Source organism: Leptonychotes weddellii, chromosome 9 (genome assembly GCF_054177405.1).
Source record: "Leptonychotes weddellii isolate Sample4059 chromosome 9, ASM5417740v2, whole genome shotgun sequence".
In the NCBI taxonomy this organism is placed as follows: domain Eukaryota; kingdom Metazoa; phylum Chordata; class Mammalia; order Carnivora; family Phocidae; genus Leptonychotes; species Leptonychotes weddellii.
The window spans coordinates 4,557,993-4,577,294 of NC_138377.1; the positions used below are offsets into that span (position 1 = coordinate 4,557,993).

General features: G+C 46.8%; 1 protein-coding gene and 1 long non-coding RNA gene across 8 annotated transcripts in view; both read left to right on the forward strand.

The window, feature by feature from the left end:
- Positions 1 to 19,302, forward strand: part of SETD3 (SET domain containing 3, actin N3(tau)-histidine methyltransferase) — an 80,080-nt gene that overhangs the window by 16,520 nt on the left and 44,258 nt on the right. For all 7 annotated transcript variants that reach the window (XR_014148297.1, XM_081829957.1, XM_081829959.1 and 4 more), the window contains exons 3-6: positions 1,223 to 1,315; positions 4,402 to 4,550; positions 6,794 to 6,866; positions 7,168 to 7,424. Coding sequence is in view for 6 of the 7 variants with exons in the window: in XM_081829957.1 (XP_081686083.1) it covers positions 1,223 to 1,315; positions 4,402 to 4,550; positions 6,794 to 6,866; positions 7,168 to 7,424 (572 nt within the window). In the remaining variant the exon portion in view is untranslated. The remainder of the gene's footprint in view (positions 1 to 1,222; positions 1,316 to 4,401; positions 4,551 to 6,793; positions 6,867 to 7,167; positions 7,425 to 19,302) is intronic.
- LOC145723364 (uncharacterized) lies at positions 13,755 to 17,847 on the forward strand. Its single transcript, XR_014148298.1, has 2 exons — positions 13,755 to 16,492; positions 17,503 to 17,847. It is a non-coding gene; the product is annotated as an uncharacterized LOC145723364 (long non-coding RNA).

Sequence of the window (19,302 nt, forward strand, 5' to 3'; positions counted from 1 at the left end):
TTAATACGTTAGTGTAAATTGGTAACTTCTTTTCTTACTTGTGAATTTAAATTGGTGCTATGGTGGTGTCAAACTTCGCTGTAGTCACTGTACTAACTCACTCCATTGTCTCGTTTTCTTTGCCCCTTCTGTTCAGATTATGTGACAGGCTGAACCCCACATAAAAATTTAGCTTTCTCTTCCTGCCAGAAGCAGGCAGCAACCAAGTCGGGGTCAGGTCCCTCCCCAAGGGCTCCTGTGGACTCCTATGACCCCTGTGGCCCTCAGAGCGGTGTGGGCCCCCCATAGAGCACTGAGGTACTGACCGCTTACCACCTCTGTCCCGCACTGGACTGCGGGCAGCTTGAGGACAGGCTCTGTCTTCTTGTATTCCAGGGCCTCCGTCAGGACTTGTTGATGGAAGAATGACTGGTTAACCTTAATAGTCATGAGTCAGCCCATGCGTTATGCCTTGTTAGTGTCATTTACCACATACACTCTTTTCCTCAGAGAACAAAGGTGGCCGTGGGAAGAAGGCTCTCTCTTTAAACTCATGCAGTTGTTGAAAAAGGAAAGAGCTTGCTGATAGGCCGGGTGCCCAGGGCACAGCGTTCCAGAACCACCAGCACCAGTCTCGAGTGCTGGTCTTTGCTTCTGGCCCTACAGCAGAGTCTCAGCTTCCTTTTGAGCAGTGACTGTGCCATCTCATTTTTTGACTCCCCCAGAGTACTTAATATAGAGCCTTATACATGGATGTGCAATGTCTGTTGAGTAATTGTTCTTATGTCCAATTTAACTGGTTCCTTTAGAGAGCCATTGTTCTAGGATTTAACTAGAAAGAAATGTTGACTTTTAAGATGACCTTTTTTAAAAATCCATCTAGAAGAGTTTTCAGGGAAATGTTTTGCATTTTTAGCCTAGCTTTTTAGATTTTCCCACAGTCAAGTATATTCTGAGGAGAATTTCTGAACAGCAAGTGTGAGAGAGTTGCAAGCTCAGTGCTCACACTTAGGTACGGGGGTCCCAGTTTAGTAAGTGGCATGTGGATGGGTTCGGAGGGTGTATATGCTTTGAAAAGTATACCTGGTTTATACTTCCCACGTTTATCAGCATGGCTGTGGTATCTTTGTCCTTTAAAAGTAAACCAGCAGCGGTAACAAAACCCCAGTCCTCTCTGTGCTGGAGACTAGCTGGTTGAGTTGAAAGCAAGCAGTATTTGAGTGCCATGGCTTTTGTGTTACAGAATGCAGTAGTCCCACACCTGGCCCTGGAAAGGAATGGGAAGAGTATGTGCAGATCCGGTCTCTAGTCGAGAAAATACGAAAAAAACAAAAAGGTACATTTTCTAGAACAATAATCTTATTTTAATAAAACCCTTTAGAGACTTGGCACAAGTCAGAAATGTTTTGAGGTTATGTGAAAGTCTTGGTGTCATTCCTGCCTGTGGAAGGTCACAGTGGAAGGGGCTCGGAATTTGGGAGAGATGTGCTGGGAAGCTGTCCCAGGATCTCTCCCATTTCTGAGGTGCTGCTACCTGCTTTGGGAGGGGTAAGAATGTTGAGTAGTAGGGGAAAAGTGTTTGTATCTAGGGACTAAAATGACACAACTTTTGGGGCGCCTGGGTGGCTCAGTCGGTTAAGCATCTGCCTTCAGCTCAGGTCATGATCTTGGGGTCCTGGGATCGAGCCCCATGTTGGGCTTCCTGCTCAGCAGGGAGTCTGCTTCTCTCTCTCCCTCTATCCTTCCCCACCACTCGTTCTCTTTCTCTCTCAAATAAATTAAATCTTTAAAAATAAATAAAATGACACAACTTTTATTTATTTTTTACAAAATATGTATTTAGATCTGTTTTTCCACATTGTGTTTCCTTGAGGGTTTGAGGTCAGTACATAATGCCATGAGTGGTCAACACACAAATAAATATACACTAATAGATTAATGTCTTCACAAGATTTACGATGAACTCAAACCTATCTTGGTTAAGTAAGAGATGTAGTTCTATTTCTGAAGCTCTGTTTTTACAGGGTGTATTCAGTAGGCGTGTTAATGATTCTCAGCCAGGCCAGCGACGGGGCCAAGTGTCAGCTTGAAAAAGCCTATTCAATATACCTATTGTTTTTGTTCTGTAAAGCACAAAAAATAAAGATTGGTATGCAGGGCCACATGGAAGGTGGAAGGAGAAAACATAATAAGGAGCCTGCGTTTAAAAGGGTCAGAAGAACCTTCTTAGACTCCATTTTTATTTACTGCCATGAAAGTCAGAAGAGGGTTTGTTTTTTTATTTGCTCTCTGAGGTTTTATTGCGCTCCCGTGTACTTCTAGAAACATGCAGTCTTTAGCTTAGATGGTCTCGAACCCCAGATGGTGACAGGTTCCTTTATAATGTGGTTCTTTGCTCTAAATGGTAGACCTGCCAATCCTGGCTCACCAGATCTATAGCGGGACAGTGTTTGTATGTCCTGAGCGTTTGTTGTTAGCAGAGACGGCTAACTACAACTCACACTAAGGTTAGAGCATTCCTGAATTCTCAGCAAAGAGTGACTTCTGTCTCAGAATGTCCCTAACAAAATCAGCTTTCTGCGTATGCAGTGTGGCACAGCCCTGTGCTGGGCCGTCCTGCTGCAGAGATCCAGGTGACCGCTGATGGTGTGTGGGCGTGGCTGCAGGCACCTGGGCTGGGCTCCACACCCTGCTCCTCACGTTTGTGAAGTTCCTGTTCCTCTCCTTTTATTTGTCAAATAAATCTTGGTTTTTCCTCTGCATGGCTTTTCAAATAACACAACGCCTAAGAATCTCCTACCCAAACTGAATCAGTCCCACCGATCAAGTTCTCCCTCCTTCCCACCTGCTGGTCTGATCCCTGTCCCTCCCTCCATCCTTTGTTTTATTTTCATTATTTGTTTTTAAGAAATACATGTTGCAGATGTAGCTGAAGCCCCATGCTTCTATCCCAGTCCCTTTTTGGCCCCCTTGGGAGTTTGTCTTGACCGAGAATATTTTTCTACCTCTTGTATAACCCCATAAGCAAGTGGTATTTTAAAATTTTGCATAAATGGTTTCAGAGCACTTGAATTTTTAAAAATTTATTTAGTACTTGAGAGAGAAAGCACACGTGCGCATGTGAGAGAGGGGAGGGGCAGAGGGAGAGCATCTCCAGCAGACTTCCTGCTGAACTCAGAGCCCGAAATGGGGCTCCATCTCAGGACCCCGAGATCATGACCTGAGCTGAAACCAAGAGTCAGACGCTTAACCAGCTGAGCCACCCAGGCGCCCCAGAACACTTGAAGTTTTAAAAACACGGTGTTCTGGGCACCTGGGTGGCTCAGTTGGTTAAGCGACTGCCTTCGGCTCAGGTCATGATCCCGGAGTCCTGGGATCGAGTCCCACATCGGGCTCCTGGCTCGGCGGGGAGCCTGCTTCTCCCTCTGACCCTGTCCCCTCTCATGCTGTTTCTCTCTCTCTCTCTCTCTCTCAAATAAATAAATAAATAAATAAAATCTTAAAAAAAAAAAACCCCACGGTGTTCTATTTTGTTTTCTTTGTAGATACATATGATCCAACTCATTCAAACTGTTCAACAGAATTCAGTTGCAGAGCTGTCCAGTTTTGTGCTCTTAGAATCAAGCCTGTAGTGCTCATCCTTACACACACCTCCTGTGCGCATGTCAGCTACTGATTTCTGTGTTCTGGGAATTTTGTTGAAGCAAAGCTGCCTATAAGACACGGCACGCTGGACTTAATGGCGGGGGGGGGGGCTGCTGTTATGTGTGAGGTGGTGAAGCCCTCCCCTTTCTACTGCATCGCCTCACAGAGCCCAGTAGTCAGTAGCCCTATGTCCTGGGCTCAGCAAATGCTTCTCCGCAGCCAACGAGGGTTGAGGATTGTACTTCGCCTTTCCTGCCACTAGTTAGGATATGTACTGTGACTGTTCTGTGATTCGTTTTTTTGTTGTTGTTTTGTTTTTCTTTCCTTGTGATTTCTCCTTTTGTCCATGGGTTATTTAGAAGTGTTCTGCTTAATTCCAAATATTTGGGAATTTTCAAGATTTTTTTCTTTTGTTGATTCTAATTTGATTATGTTTTAATCAGAGAACATTGTATGATTTCAGTCCTTTCCAATTTATTTAAACAATTTTTAAACCAGTTTATTTTTTTAGCTTTTCTTTTTAAGATTTTTTTTTAAGATTAAAGCCTAACTGCCATACAGTATTGTATTAGTTTCAGGTGTACAACACAGGAAGTCGATATTGCATACATTACATAGTGGTCACGCCCGTAAGTCTTGTTACCTGGTGATGAGTTTTGATTTCAAGATTGGAGCGTTATCACTATTTCCAGTGTGTGTTTTTTAGTTTCTGAGAGCAGAAAGAATGATATGGGTCCTAAATATAGCTCTTGTTTTCTGACACATGGATTGAAACAGGTCTGTCTGTTACTTTTGATGGAAAAAGAGAAGATTACTTCCCTGACCTAATGAAGTGGGCCTCTGAAAATGGAGCCTCTGTTGAGGGTTTTGAAATGGTCAACTTCAAAGAAGAGGGCTTTGGTTTGAGAGCCACGAGAGACATCAAGGTGAGTTTTGATCGCTTGCTCTGGGAGCCCTCGGCGTGCTTGGATTGTGCTGCGGGGCGGGCACAGGACGGGGAGACGGGTGTCTGGGCTGATTCTGACTCATGGGCAAGCGGGCAGCGCGCCGTCAGCACTCTGCTTCCTGCTGCGGGGTCTCCGGGCTGACCAGGGGCCCGGAAGAGCCTTATCAGTGTTGTAGGCAGCCCCTTCCAGTCTGTCCTCTGGGAGCCATGCTGCTAACCAGTGACCTGGGGCAAGTCAGTTCATGTTTCAGAGCCTCTGTTAGGAGACCACAGAACATGCCTCAAAGGATTCTGAGACTTCAAGAGAAGGATGTGGGCTCAGGCGGTTAGGAGGGGGAGCACGCAGGACCTGTGATAGAGTCGATGTGCAGGTGGGTGGATTGGGGTGGAGGATGGGCAGTGTCCAGGGTGCTTACTTGTTTTCTGGAGGGGGAACTGAGTGGTTGGCAGTGCCACCTACTGATACTGTACCACCGGAGCTGAAAGGGAAAGAAGAGCAGTATACACCTGCTAAGGGACAAATGCTTTTCCTCTGCTCTGGGTCCTTCCCTCCAGCTGAAGGGAGCAGCAGTACCCTGACATTCCCAGCCTCTCTCTGCCCCTCACTCGTGCCTTTCTTAGAGAGGAGGCGTAACCTAATCTGTTTGAAGATTTGGGAAGAAGGAACTGGTCTTGGCCTGTTTCTTGGTGGGAGCTGGTTGCCCATATGCATCCATTGCGCTCTCTCCGCTCTGTGTGCTTTACAGGGCAGGCCACACGTGGGGAGGCCCGTGGGGCTCCAGTTCTCCCTGTAACTAGGTGGGGGAGTCGGTCTAATTCTGGGATTCAGTAGGTGATATTTTGGGTGACCATCTGTTGCAGTCTTGTGTCTCTCTCAGTGGGTTCAGAACTTGGATGGAGGAAATGAGTGTTATTTATTTGGGCCCCCTCAAACGTCAGGCAACGTTTTTGGTCAAGTTGTAGTTAACCTTTCATTGATAAGTTGATAAACCACATACCGGTTTATTAGATAGCTATTAAATGTCTAGTATATGAACAGTACCTTGCTCATTATTATACCAGCCTTCTTCCTTCATGATGTTTATCATCTATATATAGTAGGAGAAGAGACACACATAAACAGAATCCAAATGGTAGACATTGGCAGAAGGCAAGAGTAACCAGGATGTCACACATTCTTCTGATGTATCAGAGAACCATCATTCATGTGGATGCTGCCCCAATTATCTTAACTGTGGTCTGTCTTCACCGTGTGCATTTTTTAAGCTTTATTGAGGTATAATTGATAAAAAAAAAAACTGCACATATGCAGTGTTGACATTGTGATGGGTTGGACATGCGCACACACCGTATCGTCAGCACAGTCAGGGCACTACTCTTTGCATGTTTTAAACAGTATAGAACATATACAGTACATACCAAAAAGAAACCTCTCATGTTGGCAAAAAATGAGATAGTATTTTTGGGAAAAACCTCAGTAAACCAAAATATGTCCTAGGGACTTGTGCTTTTGCTGGTAACTGTTGTGCCTTAAAGACAATCATGTTGAGAAAGGAATGTTCCTCTGGCTTCAAAAATACAGCAGCGAGAGCGGTTTACATCGACAGGTTCAAGTTTTTATTGGAGATAGAAATTGTGTTTTGTTTTGCTTTTTGAACTTAAGAACTTAAGTGCAGCAAAGAATTAATAGTTTTGTGCTCCACTCCAAATGGCTATGTTTACTTCAGATTAAAGTTGAAAGTCCCTTTTTTTTTTTTATCTGTTTTCTCAGTGTGTATGGTTAGTTTTTCTATTGGAAGTAGGATTTTAAACCCTGCTTGTACTCATCTACGTATACCACAAATATTTACATTTAAAAATACATTTCGGGGCTCCTGGGTGGCTCAGTCGTTAAGCATCTGCCTTCGGCTCGGGTTGTGATCCCAGTGTTCTGGGATCGAGCCCCGCATCGGGCTCCCTGCTCAGTGGAGAGCCTGCTTCTTCCTCTCTTTCTGCCCCTCCTCCCTGCTTGTGCTCTCTCTCTTTCTGTCTCTTGCTATCTCTAGTAAATAAAATCTTTAAAAAAAAAAAATACATTTGATAGTTAGAAATGAAGTGCTAACTTGTAACCTTAAACAGTATATCATGTGTGTTGTGTGATTGGCTTTCTGACCACAGATGAAGGGGCTGAAGATTGTCACATGTTTTAATGATTATATGATTTTCTTATTTTTTTCCTCCTAGGCAGAAGAATTGTTTTTATGGGTTCCACGAAAATTACTAATGACTGTCGAATCTGCTAAAAATTCAGTGTTGGGTGAGAATAATTTCTGACTGTTCAAGGCAAAGTGCAAGTGATAAAAATATGAAATTTTATTTTGTGGCGCTAAGGACCATATTTGGATATTTCCTCAAACTAGTGAAATGTTCCCCCAAATTCACATTGTTTTGCATGCTTGTAATCTGACATAGTAGAAGAGTGTCAGAAGAAAGGTGCATGTTACTCTAAATATTACAAAACTTTCCAGTTATTTCTGTAACTTTAATATATATTTTGATTGAATACTTTTTAAGTCGCTTTTTGGAACTTAACGCTGTTAACTTCTGGGTTGATTCAGGGCCCTTATATTCTCAAGACCGGATTCTTCAAGCTATGGGAAATATCACACTGGCCTTTCACCTGCTGTGTGAGCGAGCTGACCCTAACTCTTTCTGGCAGCCCTATATTCAGACCCTCCCCAGCGAATATGACACTCCTCTCTACTTTGAGGAGGATGAAGTTCGGGACCTTCAGTCCACACAAGCTATCCATGACGTCTTCAGCCAGTACAAGAACACGGCTCGGCAGTATGCCTACTTCTATAAAGTCATCCAGGTGAGTGGCTGGTTGCTGTTTATTCTTTTTTTTTTTTTTTTTAAGATTTTATTTATTTATATGACAGAGAGACAGCGAGAACAGGAACACAAGCAGGGGGAGTGGGAGAGGGAGAAGCAGACTTCCCACCGAGCAGGGAGCCCGATGTGGGGCTCGATCCTAGGACCCTGGGATCATGACCTGAGTTGAAGGCAGACACTTAATGACTGAGCCACTCAGGTGCCCCTGGTTACTGTTTAAATGCACGTTTAACAGAGTGCGGAAGAAGGGGAAATCGATGGCATAAACGTTCTACCTCACATTTTATTACACATGTTTAAACATTATGCTTTTTAAGGTGAAAGCCATTCTGATTCTAGTCCACTGTCTGTTTTTGTACAGAAATATCCCTGAAGTGTGATTTGAACATATCTGACTTCCCGTGTTAATAGAAGCAGCCCTTGTTCCCAAGTTAGGAAAGTCTTTGAGCTTTTCTGAAAAGGAAAGATTACAGTACAATACAACTTTAGAAGCTATAAAATGTATCTAATACAAAAAGGTACTCCATGTATCAATTTTCCAAGAAAGTGAAAGGCCCTTTCTGGGTTCTTCATATATATATATTGACATGTATTTTACTGAATTATAGTGACAGTTAATTTAATAACTTAGAATGCTTAGAATCTTTGTGTCTTTCAGAGTGTGCTGTGTATTATATTAATTTTAATTAGTTCTAAGTGGAAGTGTCCTATAAAAACTTATGTAAGGTTGTGAACATTTGAATTACATCTGGTAATTCCTTACATCCTTTTCTGTGTTTTGGCAGTTCGCCCCTTTCTCAGTTGCTCAAGAATCAGCTCCAGGGCTGCTGCGCCTGATACGTGGCAGTGGGGATGCTGCTAAACTTCCTACGATGTACAGGGCAGCCCCCAAACGAATTTTCCAACCCAGAATGTCAGTAGTGCTAAGGTTGAGAAATCTTGCTTTGTGATTATACATAAAACAAAGTGTCTCGGGTACCAACATGATGCCAAAGATCACCATCATTCCTGACTGGTTGGATTCCTAGGGCCTGACTGAACAGAAGGAACTCAAGCTTCGTAGTGAGATGAACCCGAGTTGAAACCCAGATTCCATATCTCACGTGCTATTTAAATATAATTTGAAATTACAGTTGACCCTTAACACGGGTTTAAGTGGTATGGGTCCACTCATAACACGGTCATTTTCGATAGGTACAGTGCAATGTTGTAAATGTATTTACTCTTACGATTCTCTTGATAACATTTTTTCTCTCTCTTTATTGTGAGAATATAGAATATAGTATGTATAACATACATAAATCAACTGTTTATGTTATCAGTATTACTTCCCGTCAACAGTAGACTTTGGTAGTTAAGATTTTGGGGAGTCAGAAGTTACGTGTAGATTTTTGACTGGGTGGGGGTCAGCACCGCACCCCCTGCATTATTTGGGGGTCAGCTCTAGGTGCTTTACCCCTCTGATTGGTTTCCTTATCTGTAGGATAAAAACATATGCCCCATTTTCCAGTGTAACTCTTGTCAGTGCAACTTGGGCTGTTCATCAGAGCACCTACTGAGGTGCTAGGCCTCGGCACCTGTGGCCATTAGGAGTGCAGTTTCGTCTGGGAAACATGGAGGACATCTCGGTTGAAGCCATCTCAACGGGTGCAATGTCACTGAGGCGGTGGGCTCCGGAGCTGGCCTGCCGGGGTCCGAATCCCTGCAGCACCCTGACTGGTGCGCTCTTTGGGGCATGTCTCTGTGCTTGTTTCCTTATCTATAAAATGGGCTAATACGGTGCCCGACTCCAGGGTTGCAGAGCTGACCAAATGAGTTGACATATGTGTGGCCCTTGATGGACAGCAGTGTTTGCTGTAGGAATTCTCAATTTGTGTCACCATTCTGTGGCTCGTTCCTTCAGGCCGTGTGACTCAGTTGTTTTATTTTATTTTATTTATTTTTATTTTTATTTTTTTTAAGGTTTTATTTATTTATCTGAGAGAGAGAATGGGAGACAGAGAGCATGAGAGGGAGGAGGGTCAGAGGGAGAAGCAGACTCCCTGCCGAGCAGGGAGCCCGATACGGGACTCGATCCCGGGACTCCAGGATCATGACCTGAGCCGAAGGCAGTCGCTTAACCAACTGAGCCACCCAGGTGCCCCAGTTGTTTTATTTTTTTATTGTTTTATGTGGCTTCTCCCCCTGTGCCTGCAGGGACTTACATTAGTGTGTCTTAACCTTCCCTACTGAACACCCTCGCCGCCAAGGACAGTGAAGCTTATTCCTGCAAGACGAGGCTCTCCACCCAGAGTGGCCCATTACAGGCTCAGAATTGCTTCAGAGTCTCATGCTTTTGTCATTGTTGTTGGCTTCAGTTTCATATTTAAAAATATCAACAGTTTGTGCAAATGTGTATGTTTGCTCTAGTTTGAAAACCATGTTCAATGACATACTATCAAGTCAGGTTGGCATTGTAGGAAAACAGCCTGGTTTCTCCTGGGGCCGTACCTGCCCCTGTGTGTGCCTGGGGGCCCCCGCTCCGGCTTGGCCCGTAGTAAACACTGTTACCCCAACATCGTGGCCCGTCCAGGTGTACTTCTTTTTCAGAAGAACGGGGACACTCCACATTAGTAGAAGGGAACCATTACAAACTGAAAATACATCCTAATGAGATTTTGTAGGAAATTTCCTAGGCAGTGGTTTAATTTAAGTGCGGGCCAGAGTAGGACCACAGACAGCCTGATGGGATGGAGCCGCCGTGGCATCGAGGAGGGTCCAGGCCGGGGAGGGGAAGGGCTTTGCACGAGCGTTCCTGACCAAGAAAAACGGACTCAAGCAGAAGTTATCTTTTTAAAAATTAGAGTTTGAGACCACCTGCTTTTCTGGTTGTAGAACGTTCTCATTGCTCGTGGAATCTTCGATAACGATCCAGCGTAAACACAGATGTTAGCCTTGTACTGCCATTATTTTGTAGGTCAGGTTTTCTCACCTCGGCACCAAACCCTCCCTCTTTCTCATGCTGTTCCAGGATCAGCTGTCTGGCTTTTGCTCCGTTTTAATAGATCACTCCGTCAGTGCGCCACTGCTCAGGAAGAGAGAGTGAGCGGTGTTGCCTCAGTTCGTATTTAACGTCTTCATTGCCGTGACCTGCCCTCAGTTTTGTTCTGTGGGGTGTGGTGGCTCTTAGCCTTTTCAGGGTCATGGGGCCTCTCTTCCCCGAGAACTGTGCACATGTCCTCTATCACGAATGCTTACGTACCATTTGAGGGGTCCCAATTCCAGAACCTGATTTGCGGTTTTTAATGATAACTTCCCATTTAAAGTCATTTTCCTGGGGCTGGGCACTGGACCTGAAACCTGTTATTTTTCTCCTGAGGTCTGCCAGCCACAGCTCTTGGCCACTGTCCCGTGTCACACCAGCAATGTGAGTGCAAGCACGACTTGTTTCCGTGTGTCCCCACTGGTGCTCCCCAGACCCTGGGAGAAGGGTGCGGAAAAGGGAAATAGTCATCAGCCTTACTGACGTGCTTCAGGGGCTAGAGTGTTTATTCTGAAAGAAAAGTAGCGTTAGTACTACCTTCTAGTCATTATAAATTCCTGTAGGTAGACTTCTCTGCACTGTGTTTTGTATTTTCATGTTTGTCTGTCTCTTTGGTTGTTGTTGACTAAAAACTAGAAAAATAATTTCCCACACTCTTTTCTCCCAGAGTGTTTTCATAGTCAGGGGTTTTTTAGAGCAGCCAGGTGTTAGTTCAGATTACTTTCTGTTCAGAAGTCTTTCTGAGCCTCTGCTGGTTCTCATGTATAGATAGAAGGGGTTTGGGCTTTATGATCTTTTCAGTTTTCTATATTATATTTACATTGTGTTCTTGAGATGTTCGATATACAGGGTTTTCTTTAGGTGTTCAGCAGATGATAGTATGTAACCAGGATCCTCAGATTCAAGGAATTTGGAGAGCATACCTTGTATGAAGATAGAGCACCTGCTGGTGAAATCTTATACTGCAGCTTAACAGTTGAGAAATGTCAACACCCAGACTCGAGAAGCTAAATTAGGAACCGTGGCTCAGCCAGATCCTGGAAAAGGCTTGTGTGGATTGAGAACCCTAAGTGGTGGTAAAATTTCTGTCAGTTTGTGAAACGGGGACCAGCGCAGAAGAGAGGATTAATGGTAGAGGGCAGAACTTTGCATTTAAAACCGCTGCAGAGTTTTGAACCTCTAAGAGTACACTTCGCAGACCAGGACGTTCCAAAGTTCAGCACCAAGTTGAGACTTCTGTCTGGAAATATGGGACCAATTTTGTGATAGGAATCACTGGAAAAGTAGGACTTGCCTTACACCCAGCTCTGAAGCAATGTAATTGTGTGAAGGTGAAGAAATCCTATCAGATTTGACCTGACTTAGCACAGATGACCGATAGTCCACATATTGCTCACCCCTGCCAGTGAAAAACAAATGAACAGATCCTGTGAATGAACAGTCTCTTTAATTTGTAGTCCCATCTACCAGACCGGGCACCACGATGTGGGGTGTCAGCTTCTCCTGGGGTTAAGAGCTGTCTGGAGACATGCACGTTTTCCTGTGTTGCTGAGCTTGAACATGATGCTCACGTAAGGAAATGCAACTGTGTAAGGTTTAATAGAATAGAGACATAGGTATAAAATTACTGTTTTTCCATTGATCTCATAATTTACATGATTTGTCCCACCTTACTTGGGTTTCGTCTTTTGTGTTGGTCAGACAGTTTGAGAGGTTGAGTGGAAGGGCTGGAGATGGAGAAACCACTTGTGTGTTAACTGCTGTGAGTTTCAGCTGAGCGAGCTTCCACTCTATCTGCCTTATGCTTCAGGATGGAGTCAGGCAGTCTTAAGTTGGCTCTATTCCTTGAACAGGCCACTTCTCCTACCTAGTCAGAGCTGTAGTGGCAGAAGATTCGAGCAGTCATACTCACAACTTGGCTGAAAACAGAGCCCACCAAGAGGCAGAGGAAGATGTCACGCTTGGTTCTTGGCATCCCGTGGCAGTTGTGGCTAAATACAAACAGTTGCTCCTCCCATTTCTCGCTGTTCTAACTTGTCTCTGACAGAGGCGCACAAGAATAGCACAAGATGGGAGTTGTCAGATAGATTTAGCCTATGTTTTCCTAAAGCTTGCATCTACACATAGAATCTGCTCCTACATAGCGCCTTCAGGGCTGAGCATCCAGTTAGAGTAAGAGGCTCTGGGCACTAGCTCACTCTAAAGACCCCGACCCCCAGAGCCTCGCCATGCAGAGCTGTTTGTGCACTTCCGTGTAGATAATGTGTGCTGGAGCAGCACCTGAGGCAGAGCGTGCATGTGCATTCCTGTAACTGTCTCCTCTGGAGGCAGAGGCTGTGGGCAGGCACCTGCAAGTTTGGGCGCAGGTTGTGGCCCCCAGGCAGTGTGGGGCTCTCCGTGGTCAGCTTCTCCTGCTGTTGGTCTTTCCCCTCCACTTGGAAACCTGCCTAAGAGTCTTCCTTCACGGGTATATCAACCCACTGCCTCCTCCTGACCTTGGATTTACTGCCCTGTCTTTTGTTTTAACCTGTGTGCCCTCTTGCATTTTTCAACTAATACTTGTTGAGTGTGTGTGTGTGTGAGGTAGCACACCCAGATCTCTGGGGATACAGAGATTTTCTGTTTCTTTTTTTTATTTTTATTTTTAAGATTTTATTTATTTATTTTAGAGATAGAGAGCACAAGGTGGGGGAGCAGAGGGAGAGGAATAAGCAGACTCCTTGCTGAGCGTGGAGCCCGATGTGGGGTTCGATCCCAGGACCCTGAGATCACGACCTGAGCCGAAATCAAGAGTTGGACACTCTGCAGACTGAGCCACCCAGACGCCCCCAGAGATTTTCTTTTTAAATGTTTTGTTCTGGAATGAACTTTTAGGCTTACAGAACAATTGCACACATAGCACAAAGTTGAAAGTGTGGCCATGGACGCACACTGCTTCCTGGATTCCATCCTCCTGACCTTCTTCCCACTTACATGTTTTTCCTTGGAGGCAAACGTGTTCCAAATGGGACATTTTTGTTCTCAGCCAACTTCATGGCAGTGCCACATCTGTGAATAGCTGCAGAAGTGAAGAGGGAAGGAACAGAGTCAGAGGTGACGGTGACAGTGAGGACAGAGGAGGCTGATTGACAGGTTTGGAGGTGTTGGATGCAGGAACATGAGTCCATATTTATTCCTTGGCTGCCATGGTAACGGACTGGGTAGAGGCTGCGGGATGCAGAGAGAGGATGATTTCCGTTTGCAGGTTGCTCATCTGAGTTGACCGGGGCCTTTTCCCTTCAGGTAAGGAGTTTCTGTGCTGTGTGCTTCGTGGGACTGGCCCGAGGAGGCAGGGCCGGGCCAGGGCGGGTCGGAGTGGCTCCTGAACACAGGGCAGGAAACCCAGAGCCCAGCCCATCTCCTATCCAGTCAGAGCCTCTCGCTCACTTCGCAGGGCTATAATCCTTCCAGTTACCTGTGAGGGTGCCCACGCCCTGGGCTGGGGTCGGAGCAGGTCTGCTAGCCCCACACCCGTGTCCTTGAATCTCTAAAGTTGTTTTTGGTCTTAATTTGATGACAAAGAAGTGGTCTGGTTTTCAGGGCAGAGCAGTCTTGTTTACAGTCTCCCTTGGGCTCTTTTACAGAAAGCTGGGTGTGGCGGCTGGTTTTGAGGCCGCGGCTGGTTGGGCCCAGGGCGGGAGCCTGCACGGGGCTCACCTGCTGGCTGCTTTTTCTAACAGCACGGATGCGCCTCCCGCCCAGCCTGGCTCCCGCTGTACAGAGGTGGGAGAGGCTCCCTCTCAGAGGAACCCATGCCCCTGCCCGGGGCTTTCTCTGCAAGCTGTGAGGAAGCCACCAGTCCTCTCTTTATTGTCATCCTTACTGATTCCGTTTGTAGTGATGTGAAAAACGTGAGAACACTGGAGCTTAGGAAACCAGCGTAGCTTTCGTGTTCCCTGGAGAGTTTCCATTGCCCTTCCAGTCTTTGTTAGAGCCTCTGGCTGTCTCGCTGAGCTGTCATGATCCGCGTCCTTGCTTGTTCCCGATAGCTGACCTTGACCATTATTAATTTGTGTTAAATGTGCAAGAGTATTGTCCTTATTGTGTCCTTACGTAAGCTTTCTGATTTTGTAAGGTATCCATTCTAAACGTGTATGTGATTTTCATCATTTTCATAAATAGAGGCTGCAGATATGTCATTAAAACTGTTTTTAACTCTCTTCCCTTGTTTTGCATAGTGTTAGAGCAGGGTAGATGGTTATGGACTTCACCTTCCGGAATCCAGTGAGTGGTCCTTGTCTCCTGTTTTTTTCCAGCTTAAGTTTCAGCAGCCTCTGAGGGAGCTCAAGAAATGAAGTGCTTTCTCTCTGTGTTCGTGGTTCTAATTGGGGAGAGTGGGCCTGATGTCCTAGCGGTGGTGGGTGTTCCTGTCTCGTCGGCTGAGAGAGGACGTCGCCGGAGGGCATTCAGTGGTGTGTCTGTGCAGGGGGAGGCTCGGCAGCCCTGTGCTCCGTGTCCTCCTGTCAAAGTTCTCACATACAGATTCGGCGTCTGCCCTGTTTGCTAGTGACATCGCGTCTCCCGGCCTCGCCTGTCCCTGCTGACTCTTCTCACTGGCAGCCCTCTTCCCGAACCACAGCCTCCCTCCCCTTTCTCATCTGCTTACCTGACTTGGGATCCTGGCACCCTTTGGAAATCTTCCATTGTTGCTAATCAGGGCTAGGAACATGTGCCCAACACAGCAGGCACATAGATTGTCCCCGTCTCCTCCTTTACGTATCACTTGGGCGTCAGCGTGTTCATAGAGGCCCCTCCACAGGGATGGCAGACAGACCCACAGGGGTGAGATCGATTGTACATACGTGTCCCTGGTGGCAGGACTCGGGAAAGAAGGAGAATCGGCATTTGTGGTGACGCCTGCTGTTTCAGGCCCCGTGATGAGAACTTTCTCTCCTGTTATTCTCGGGGTGGGGAGGAGTCGGGAACTAGTGTCTTCCCATAAGAATCTGAGACAGAATTAGCCAAACTGGATTTTGAAGAAACCCCCAATACCAGGCCCAGGTCACTGGTAGTTAAATTCATGTCTGGAGAAGTTAAAGCCTCAGAGGTCAGAGATGGGGCCTCGCTCCTAAGACGCTGTTCACTGAGCCGATGCTTCTGCGTGCCAGTGGTGGGCTAAGGGGCTTGGCAAGGCTCCTCCAGTCCTCCCTTTTACCTCATAGCTGGGCATCACCCCGTTTTCCAGGGAAGGAGACAGGCTGAGGGTGAGAAAGCCGGCCGGAGCTGCTGATGGTGAGTCAGGATTGAAGCCCCGGGACGCCCCACCCACCCACCCTGGGGGCTGTGTGTCCCACTTCCTGTCTCTGCAGACCCATCCTTCTTACAGTTCCTTCCCTCCACCAGCCCCACTTTACCAGTCCTGGCTCTTCCCACTAGTCGGATCAATGGAACTTTGTGAAATCCCCGCAGGTTTAAAAATAAGCCTCAAAAAAAAAATATTCCTTGAAACCTGCTTTTTTTCCCCTCAGCCTCCCTAAGATCTGTATTTGTAAATTCCCTCACCTCTGGGACAGGATTTTGGGGTTTTGTTTTCTGTACGCTAGAGGACAGGACTTGCTCGTGTTTCTGAGACCTGGGGTAAGTGCCCTTATGAGTGAACACCTTGGTGGTTGATGTTGCTGCCCAAGCTCCATTCCTTCCCTGCAGAACTGTGCTGTGTGTGATGTCTGATGATCTGAATGGTTTAGGCTGCAGCCACCGTGTGGTTGAATACTGTTGGTATTCATCATCCAGTCTCAAGGAAGGCTGCAGAACCAATAGAATGTGTATGTACGTAGAGATGGAGATTTATTTTAAGGAGTTGGCTCATGCAGTTATGGAGGCCGGTAACTTTAGAATTTACAGGATGGACCAGCAGGGGCAGACCCTGGAAGGAGCTGATGCTGCAGTTGAAGTCCAAAGGCCCTCTCCTGTAGGATTTCCTCTTGCCTGGGGGAGCCAGCTCTGTTGAGGCCGTCAGCTGATCGGATGAAGCCCACCCACATTAGGTAGGGCATTCTGCTTTACTCCTAGCCCACCAATTTACATGTTAGTTTCATCTAAAAACAGCCTCACAGCAACATCCAGAATAACCCAGTATCTGGGCACTGTGGCCCAGCCAAGTTGCCGCATAAAATGAACCAGCACAGTGAGCATGCTGTTCATCTCACAGCACACGTCACTGTGCGGACTTGCTCTTGCACTTACCTGTTCTTTCCTCTGGCGCATGAGCTTCGCGGGCAGGGGCCCTTGTCCCTGGGCATCTTGTGCTGCTGCCCTCCGCACAGTGCCCACCACATAGGAGGCTCGGGCAGGGGAGCCAGTGGCCGTCCGGGTCCCCACACAGAAGCCACGTGTGGCCAGGGCCTCCGGGGGAGGGGCGGGGCCAGAGTCCAGCCTGTCCTCACTCCCCAAGCTGGCCCCTGCAGAGCTGCGTCCTTGCAGATGGGCAGCTTTTTCTGGTTTGTACACAGGTCCCTGGCAGACACACTTTCCCCTGCAGGGACACATGCTCGACTTGCTGGGACGTCAGAGGAGCCAACTTAAGTGAGGACTGTGCCGAGTGTCCCAGAACATTCCTTCCTCTGTTTGAGGCTTCTGTGGCCCTGGACATCCCTGTCCTTTCCTTTCGTCTTTTGTCTTCCCAAAGATGAAGTTTGCAGTGAAGGAAGAATTTATCAGATCCTCTGCTTTTATTTAATTTTTTAAAAAAGATTTTATTTTTGAGAGAGAGCGAGCGAGAGAGAGCACGAGCAGGGAGAGGTGTAGAGGGAGAGGGAGAAGCAGACTCTGTGCTCAGCAGGGAGCCTGATGCGGGGCTCGATCCCAAGACCCCAGGATCAGTACGTGAGCAGAAGGCAGACGCCCAACTGACTGAGCCACCCAGGCGCCCCTCTCCTGTTTTCTTACCGTCCTCACCCGATGTTCACTGCCTGGCCTCTATGCTCAGATTCCAAGAGTTCTGTGCAGGTAGACACTGGGCCATTTTTCTTCCCCTTCTTACTGGATCTCCTTTTAGATGATGCACACCCTCCTGCTGCTGGGTCCTGTGGCGAGTCGGGGCTTTCTGATTATGCCAAGCCTCACGTGTGCTCTGTGTGTCGCTCCAGTGAAATGCCCCTCCTCCACTCTGCTTGTTGACCTGGAGACACCTGAGGTGAGAAGGTTCCTCCTGACCCTCTTGCTGAGGGTTTCTTCCTGGGGGTCGCTGGGCATCCCCGTCTCACATGTGACTGCAGCAGAGCACCCTGCGAGGGTCAGCACTTCAAACCTGAAGTGCATTTTTGGAGAGCTGTTTCATTTGGCACCCCCATTGTTCTTTAGTCCTCGGGCTTCGTCACACATTTTGATTTGGGTAGTTTTCCCTTTCACAAGTCAACTTTATTTTTTCAGCTTAAAAGAAAAAGTGAGTTCTAGATAGTAGTAGTCAGAAACACAGCATGGGTACTGTGCTTATCTTTATTTACATTGAATCTCGTCAGGAACAAAATAGTTTTTTCTTTTTTTAAGTAAATCAAATAACTATTTGAAATATTTGCTGATAGTAATGGAGTTTTACTGAATGCTTGGGTCTCCAGTTCAGTGGTAGGTGCTATAAGGAGATCGAAAAGTAATATGAGATCCTTGCCTTTTCAAAGTTTATGGTAGAGATGGGAGAGACTCAGTTGGCAGGAAACAGAAGAACAAAAATGGTAAACTGAGGCAGTGACTGCTCTCTGAGCTCTGGGATGCCTGGGGCAGTCAGATGGTTGTGGCTTGAAAGGCAGGATTGTCTGGTTGAGGGAAATACTGTCAGTGAAGGTCTGGACTTGGGGGCAAGCAGGGCATATCCAGATGAGCCTGAGAAGACAGCCCAAGCTCAGCAGAGGCCACAGCCCCTGGAATGGAGGGAAGTCATTGCAGATTTGTGGGGACCAGCTCCCAGAAGTCTGATGCCTGAACCTCTCCAGGGTGCCTGGCGCTTCTGTGGCTCAGGCCAGTGTGGGACGAGAGAGTTGTGGCTTAGCTGAGGCTGTTTATGTGACACCTGCTCACATCGCTCAAACTCCACGAGCCTCAGTTTCCACAGTTACAGTCTAGCCTGTCTCAGGCTGTCTTTGCAAGTGCAGCTGAGATATCAGTGGATATAAATGTGTTTTTAAAATGCCAGCCTTGCTCTTGATGTCATTAACCAGCAGCTGGGTTTGAGTACCCTTCAGTGATGTCATGAAGGAAATTTCCTGCACTGGATGTAAAAGACAAGAAGATGCAACAGAAAGGCCTGTTCACAGGCGCTGGGATGGAGGGCACAGCAGAGAGGGGGTAGGGATAGACAGAAGGAGGGAGAGCATGAGGCTGAAAATGCGGCAGGAGCCCGGCTCGAGGGCCATCAGCAGGCCTTGGGGTTTGTGTCCTCACGTGATGGGGAGCCACGTGGGACCACACCGGCCTGGGTTTGCTTGCTTGCTGATAAAACCTCAGAAGCGGAAGACCAGCTAGCCCGAGGGATGTGAGAAGTGCTCGGAGGTAGAATCCGTAGTATCCGGGGATACACTGGGCCTGAGGAGTTAAGGACGATCATGAGGTTTCTGGAATTCGCTGGCTTTAGGTGCACCTTCTCCCCCTTGCTCCTAGACTGAGTCTACCATGCTCCTAGACTGAGTCTACCAGCCTCTATTTATAACTTCTGTGCTTTAGAAAGGACATTTTTGATCCTAAATTTCTAGCTTATTCTAACTTGTTTAAACCTGAGACCTACCAGAAGTAACTTGTATCTGAGTTTTCTGTCCAGACAGCTTTATTTTGTACTTTGGAATATATATTTCAAGCAGAAATCTTT